At 37.4% G+C, this 8,386-nt stretch overlaps 1 protein-coding gene across 1 annotated transcript; it reads right to left on the bottom strand.

Moving 5' to 3' along the window:
• Window positions 1-5,559: 5,559 nt before the first annotated feature.
• LOC105545736 (interferon omega-1) lies at window positions 5,560-6,569 on the bottom strand. Its single transcript, XM_011988759.1, has one exon. The coding sequence runs from the start codon at window positions 6,387-6,389 to the stop codon at window positions 5,727-5,729; it is 663 nt and encodes a 220-aa protein (XP_011844149.1). The 5' UTR covers window positions 6,390-6,569; the 3' UTR covers window positions 5,560-5,726.
• Between the last annotated feature and the right edge of the window lie 1,817 nt (window positions 6,570-8,386).

Here is an 8,386-nt window from a genome sequence, read left to right as displayed (position 1 = left end):
CTGGTTTCAAAGCTAGGGACATGAAAATTGGGTCACCTTGATATACCTCTCAACCTCCACAAGACAGCCCACATCTGAAAAGATTCAGGGATAAAAATGTTTTTCCTGAAAACAGCAGTATTTGTTAGAAAAACTACCCCCAATGGACACAGAACTGATTGACCTTTAGGGAGAGGGGGTGTTTGTGTGATATTGCTGAGGTGGTTACTGCTGGAGTTGATGTGGCAAGACCCAGGCACAAAATAAGTGATCTTCTATGGGTTTGTGGAGTTTATTTAGACACAGATTTTGAACTCAATAATGAATTGTCCCCATTGAGTTTCTCCTAAGTAAACCTCTTCCCTTGGAGACTATAGGGTGCCCAGCTTGATGACATCATTGCAGGACAAGGTATCATATAGTAATCAGGAAGGGAATGTTTATGGGGCAGCCACCCAATGGCTGCAGATAAATGAGGCAGAGTGAGGAAAATGGAGGTTGGGGGAGCAGGAAAGAGGAAGAACAAGTGAAGAGGGGAGGAATGACCCACTGAGCTGGAAGGAATGGTAATGCCATCATCATACTTAGTCAAGACATCTCCCTCTTTCTCTCCTGACACACACAACCTGACTCAGGCTCCACATGCTTACAACTGATGAGGGCCCTGTAGAGCACACTGGTGCTATCCTGTCAAAACTATGTGGGCGCCCTTTGAACAGAAAGATGTCTGCAGGACATTTGCAGTCTCATTTTGGGTAAGTGACTTTGGTGCCCTTTTTCCAGGAGTTCTTTAAAAAAATACACAGTGTGAGAATACAGTGTGAATGTATGGCCCTTTAGGGTTGAAGGACTCCTATGAACTTCATGTCCGTAGTAGAGATGTATAAAATCTCCTTTGGGCACACCCAGAGCTCATGCCCTACAGGTAGATCTTGCAATATCTGGTTAAGATGCAATGTTTCTAGGGCTCACCTTAGACCCCTACTTAAACCATGAAAGTCAATGTGAACAAAGTTGCCATGTAAGTTCACATCCATGTCATTCAGGTCAATGCTATTGAAATGCTGAATGGAGTAGCTCTTATGGGGGAAAAAAAAGCCCCAGATAAGTCATTAGGGTATTGCAAATTAAAATAATAAATATGTCATTATACATATATAAGGATAGCTAAAATTAAAAAAAATAACTGACAATACAAATTATTGCCAATTGCAGAGCAACAAGAACACATATTCATTACTGGTGGATATACAAGATGTCCAGTCACATTGGAAGACATCCTGGCAGTTTCTTACAAAATTAAACAGTCTTACCATAGGAAACAACAATTGGGCTCCTAAGTATTTACCCAACTGCTTTGAAAATATGTCCAAAAAATTTGCTCATAAATGTTTACATTATCTTTATTAATAATTACCTAAACTTTAAAGCAACCAAGATGTCCATCAATAGGTCAAATAATAAAAACGGTATGATACCCATGCAATACAATATCATTAAATGATTAAAAGAAGCCATTAAGACATAAAAACACTTTAAATGCATACTGCTTAGTGAAAGAAGCCACCCTGAGAAGAACACATGATTCAAGTGTATGACATTCTGGAAAAGGCAACAAAATTATGATGGTAAAAAGCTTAGTGTAGCCAAGAGTTTGGAGAGAGCATGTGTGGGGTGAATGGATGAAAGTATATTTTTTAAGGCAGTGAAGCTATTCTGTATGATCCTATAATGGTGGATATATGTCACTGTGCCTTTGTAAAAGCCTATAAAACTTTATAGCATGAGGAGTGGACCTTACTGTATCCAAATTTAAAAAATCAGTTCAGAGGTTGGGAGATTCTAAGATGAATGCAGAATTTAACAAAACAATTTAAAATGAATTATAATTGTAGGAAACGATCCCACTGAAGGGGGATAAGGTAAAAGTTGCTGACCTATGTAATTTTGAAAATAAGTGGTATCTGTAAGTTTAAAAGCGAAACAATCTGTTCATAAACACTGTACTCTAGTTAATAAAGTTGTTTTCTGCAAGGAGGTGGATTAAAATTTTTGATAATGTGATATATATTGAAATATTGAGTAAATTGAATTATTTAAGTAAATTGATGTCAAGTGGTGGGAGTAGGTTTCTAGCCTTAGCTAGCTTAACCAGAAAAATTAAATGTTTTAAAGTATCAGTAATAAAAAAGTATAACAATGAAGAAAGTTTACTAATTATAGTTATAAGGCAAATAATCTCAAAAACATTCTACTCTCAGTGGTGATTACACTTATGGTAAAGATATATTGTTACCAAACCCAGATCTGGCTGCTCACTACTCAAAAAGTCAAACATGAGAGATGAGAATTGGTGGGAGAAAAAGCAGGTTTGTTTGGAAAGCCAGCAAAACTTGCATTTTAAAATACCGTCTTAAATTGTTCAGTCTGGATGGAGGGGAATATAGGGAAGCAGAGAGGATTGGTATCAACAGGTGACCGAGGACTGCAGACAACTGGGTGCCAGCAGTGGTCCTGGGAAGTTGGGGACACCTTTGTCCTTGATCAAGTCATGATGCTCCTGTAAATCTTTAACAAAACGTAGTTGCTTACATACTTCCCCTTTAATCTCAGAGTTAGTTTCAAAAACTATATGATTGCTGTTTTTCATTTTATCTCAGTGTTGTAAAATTATCCTAGCCTATGTGCAGGAATGGACAAAAACCTCTTAAATAAAAATGAAGTTAGTTATGTTACAGTTCTTTTGCTGTTTTACTGTTACAGTGTCAGTTGTTAATAAAAAATACAAGAAAATTTTAATAAAATATTCTAGGAATATTACCTGACACTCTAACAAAAAGCAACTTATATTACCATTTGTATCACACATTTGAAAAATTCTGATGGACTATACAATAGTACGATGAATAGAGTTAACAGTAATATATATTTCAAAATAATTAAAAGATTTTGTTTTGTTTTTAAGACATTCTGTCTCTGTTGCTCAGGCTGGAGTGCAGTGGTGCAGTCTCTGCTCACTGCAACCTCCACCTCCTAGGCTCAAGTAATCCTCCCGCCTCAGCCGTCTGAGTAGCTGGGACTACAGGTGCGCACCACCATGCCTGGCTAATTTTTCTATTTTTTGTAGAGGTGGGGTTTCACTATGTTGCCCAGGCTGGTCTTGAACTCCTGAGCTCAAGCAATCTTCCCACCACGGCCTCCAAAATTGCTGGGATTACAGGCTGAGCCACTGCACCTGGCCAGGTTTTTGAGTGTCCTCATCCCAAAGAAACGATAAATATTTAAGGTGATGGATGTACTACTTACCCTGATTTGCTCATTACAATGCATACATACATGGAAACATAACTTTGTACCCCATAACCATTATTATTAAGTGTTCATTGTAAATTTCAAAAAAGAAATCAAAATGAATTGAATATAAAAACAGATTTACACGAGAGGGAACTAAATATATGTCAAGTCAAAAGTAGAATACAATTAGAGAGAGACTTAGTTTTCCATGCTAGACATTCCATGATTTAAATAAAAAAGGAATTGTCCAGATCTTTGAATACAGGTGAAGTTAAAAACAGGTGTCCATCACAAGAATATGGTTACAATTTTTAGAAAATGTACATCTCAATGATTAGAAATCGTAAGATCATAAACAATTAATGTGTATGACTGACATAAAATATAGAGAAATGTACATCTCAGTGATTAGAAATCATAAGATCATAAACAAATAATGTATATGACCAACATAAAATATAGAGTAAATAAAAAAACAGAATAAAATGAAATCTGATTGTAAAATTTGATAGGAAAAAAAGAATATTAACAAGCAAATACGTAATTTTGAAACTTATTACAAAGTAATATTAATTAGAACACGGATAGATTACTATTTATTCAAACAAATAAGCAATTAAATCAAATATTCAGATGTTCACATGTTTTGTATTCATTCTCCGAAAATAATTATTTTTATTTTTTGAGACGGAGTCTCGCTCTGTAGCCAGCTGGAGTGCAGTGGCGCCATCTTGGCTCACTGCAACCTCCGCCTCCTGGGTTCAAGCGATTCTCCTGCCTCAGCCTCCCGAGTAGCTGGGACCACCACGCCACCACACCCAGCTAATTTTTGCATTTTTTTTTTTTTTAAGTGGAGACGAGGTTTCACCATGTTGGCCAGGATGGTCCGAATCTCCCTACCTTGCGAACCGCCCCGATCTCCCGACCTCGCGATCCGCCACCTGCGGCCTCCCAAAGCACTGGGATTACAGGCGTGAGCCACTGCGCCTGCCCTCTGAAAACAGTTCTTTAAAAACATATTTCAAAAAACATGAAAAAAAAAAAAAAAAACAGGAGACTTTAATCCACATTCTTCTCTAGATGCCACCTTACTTCCTTTTTCCACTTGACAAACTTCCCCAAATAATTTTCTAAACAGTGTTCTTAATTTCTCTTTTTGTATTTCCTCTTCAACTTACTCCAATTGTGTTTCTATCCCATTCATTCTACTAACCCAGATCCTCCTAAGGTCATCAATGGAGTCTGTTTCCAGGTTCGCTAGGACAGTTCAGCCCTCACCTTCCCTGAAAGCACCACTGTCTTCCCCTCGTTAGACTCTCCCTCATTCTTTCCAATTTCTCTTTCTAACTGCACTGGCTACTTTACCTCAGCCTCCTTTACATATTCTCCTTCTCTGCACTACCTTTGAATGCTGAGGGTCTGCAGGACAAGGTTATGTCCTCATCTCATTGTCCCCTCTGTTTGTAAGTGACTACATTCATTCCTATGTCCTTATTACCAGACATGCAATAAAGAATCTTAAATAAAGAATCTTAAATTAAGAATCTTAAAAGGTATTCCTTTGCCCATGGCATTCGTTGTTCACTCTAGACCCATATTCCTAATTGTCAATAAGATTTCTGCAATTTCATGTCTCCCAGGCACCTTAGAAAGGACATCTAGTATTGTTCTTTCTCATCATCATTTGCACCTAAAGCTTCTAGTATGAGAACATCATTTTCTTTTCCTTATCTTTGTAGTGTTTCATATGGTGAAATTGGTACAGCTTTACTGTTTTTTTTCCTGTAAGAATGAAAACTATTCAACACAGAAAGAAACTGTCTTTATTCACCTGTATTTCTTTTTTACAATAACTTTTTAAATTTTTGTGGGTACATAGTAAGTGTATATATTTATTGGTTGCACGAGATCTTTTGATAGAGTCATGCAGTGAGTACACCTGCTTTGCTTGACATCAATTCCAAAATATGCCACTTTGATACGTTATACATATGTAAATGGAATGAATGAATAGGTAAGTATATATTACCATCCATTCCTTGATTTGGTTCAGAAAACTAGTGCTTGAATTTTGGTTTTAGAATAAATAACTTCAAGAAGTTTTGTTTGAAAATAATTTAATAAATAACAAAATACAATATTTAACCAAATGGAAAGCTGAATATGTTTTGTAATCTTAGTACAATGTAAAGGCAAACATTTGTTATATAATAATGTAAATATTATAAATATGATAAAATGTAAGAATAAATAAATAAGTAAAAATAAATAACATCTTAGGGACTGATGCCCCAGAACCTGTCTTTTTAACATATACTAGCTTAATATATTGACAAAGTACTTACAGAATTAATTCAATCAATTCTGTGATTAAAGCAGAAATAAGAGTCTTTTGAAATGACTAGAGTCACATGTGCAAGTGCTATATGGCAAATTAATCAATGAGAATCATTTCAAGATGACCCCAGGTCTCCATCTTTACTTCTCAGTCTTTCTTGCATGTTTGTTGATAAGAACAAGGATTTCATGATTTCCATTCTGACAACTTCCCAGGCACAGTCGCTGTATTTCTTCTCTTTCAGGTAGACACGGATTCCCTGGAAGTACCTCCTCAAGGTCAGTGCAGGGCTCCTAATCGCCCCAGCAGATTCTCCTTCTCGCATTACCTGCACCAAGCAGGTCTCCAGGTGTTCTAGTTGCCGATGAAGTCCAGTGTGAAGATGGTCTAGGAGGGTCGTGTTCCAGGCAGCAGAGGAGCGCTCTGTGTGGAAGAGGCTGAAGATCTGCTGTAGCATCTCATGGAGGACAGACATGACCTGGGCCTTCTGCAGCTGGCTCCCTTCTACCATCTCCTGGGGGAACCTGAAGTCTCTTCTGTCCTTGAGACACAAGAAAGGGGAGATTCTCCTCATTTGGTGCAGAAGCACCAAGGTGTTCCTGCTAAGTAGGCCATGGTTCTGAGGCAGATCACAGCCCAGAGATCTAACAGGACTATAGCTGGTCATCACTAGGGCTGCCAGCAGAGGGAAGAGGAGGGCCATTGGGAAATGAGGGTGCTGCTGGCTTTGCTGAGCTGGATATGGCTTAACCTTGGACCCTAGGTTTTCTGAAGACATTCCTTGTATGCATGGCTTTTAATAGGAAACAAATGGTTTTCATTTTCTGAAAATTTCTCTGTACTTTCACTTTCTTTTTTTGTTTTCATTTGTGTATTCTCCCTATGACTTTAAGAGGATGACAACAATCTATCAATTTTGCATTAGACTTCAGCTAAACTCGAGTAAACTTCAGCTGTGTCAGTACAAATGAATGCTTAATCAAATGAAAAATGTTTTGGTACTAAAGTCATAAGTGTATGTACTATATGTATGTAAATAATCAGATACACTCACACTACACTAACTTTATATATTATATATTTATATATACACATTGTATATGGAATACATGTATATATAATATATGTGTATATAATATATATTTGTATATATGTGTATATAATATATATTGTATATATAATATATGTTCATATATATATGAAAAAAATCCTTTTCGCTGTTCTAGAAACAAAATTTTAACCCTTAACTTCCATTTTTACCCTTCTTACTTTACATAGGAAGTCAGGCCCTATGGGTTTCTATATTTGCTTTAGGATATACAAGATTATCTGCAGCAAATAAGCTCTTTAGAACCAAGAACAGGATTTTGCTGTTGTTTGTTTGTTTGTTTTTTAGAGATATTAGAGATGAGGTCTTAATCTGTCACCCAGGTTGGAGTGTAGTGGCATGATCAGAGGTCACTGCAGCCTTTAACTCCTAGGCTCAAGCAATCTCCGTGCCTCAGCCTCCTGAGTAGCTGGGACTACAGGTGTGCACCATCATGTCTGGCTGATTTTTTTTTGTTGTTGTTGTTGTTGTTAGAGATGAGGTCCCACTATGTTGTTCAGGCTGATTGCAAACTTCTGGCCTGAAACTGAGGCCTCCTGCCTCAGCCTCCCAAGTAGTTGGAATTACAGATGTGAGCCAAAAACGCGGGTTTGTTTGCTGTTTTATTCACAACAGAGGATGATGATGATTAGCGAATGAGCTTCTCTAATGTTTTTCTTCCTTCTAGAAAACATTCATGCAGGTCCATGTGGTTACGCTTCACTGGGACCACAGGTGAGGATTAATATACATTGCCTTTTCTTTCCATCATTTGCTTACTGAGGACAATAGTGCTCCCCTGTCTGTGTCAATATCACAGCTGGAATCCTGATTCTTTACAGGTGCATATGGATGTGGAGATTCTAATTCTCAGATATTTTACTTTCCCAGCATCTCCTCACTCACAAGATATTTATCACATCTAGTAATACCTTTTCCTCTAGAGTAACAAGTACTCTCAACCCAAACTCTTCCAGACTCACTCCCAGGGAGCAGTCTCACAACATCCTGATAACTTCAGAACTCTTTTGGTGAGAGAGGAGTGGTTACTTTGTGAGCAAAACAATGAACCCTCCAAGACCCTTGCCAGTGTCCCTAGAGTGTTTGTCTGAAGGACCCTACCTCTCAGGGACGATCTCCTTTTCTCCTGACCCATGTGTCCAGGTGTCAAAAGTTTTGACAGCCCTCAGATACTGATAGCAAAGGTTTCTTTTGTCTAAGGAAGGTGAAAGGATTACCCAGTTATAATCATTTTACCTTCATTAGTCAAATAATTTTCCACCATTTGCTGACTGAGGTCAATAGTGCTCTTCTGGCTATGTCAGTATCCCAACTTGGAATCCTGATATGGTTTTTATTGTTCAATTCTTTTACGTAAGCTATTGAACATTTCTTATCCTCAGTGTTTCTCAGGTAGGCACAGGGGATCAATGATGGTGTTGTCTTTCATTAGAAGCTTATATTACAGAAACTAGTGGTCTTCAGCTGCTCATCCAGTCATTGCAATTCTATCTAAGGGTTATTTCCTCCTCTATCTCTGACTCACTCTGACAGTGCAGGGAAGTTAGACCCGGACTTTGCTGTCAGGGAGAAAGAGTCTTCCTTACTTTACTTTTATTTATTTATTTATTTATTTTTAATTTTTTTAAAATTTATTTATTATTATTATACTTTAAGTTGTAGGGTAC

This window comes from Mandrillus leucophaeus, unplaced genomic scaffold, assembly GCF_000951045.1.
Source record: "Mandrillus leucophaeus isolate KB7577 unplaced genomic scaffold, Mleu.le_1.0 Scaffold1090, whole genome shotgun sequence".
NCBI classification, from domain to species: Eukaryota; Metazoa; Chordata; class Mammalia; order Primates; family Cercopithecidae; genus Mandrillus; species Mandrillus leucophaeus.
Note: the sequence above shows the minus strand (reverse complement) of the source record. Positions and strands in the feature narration are given on the sequence as shown.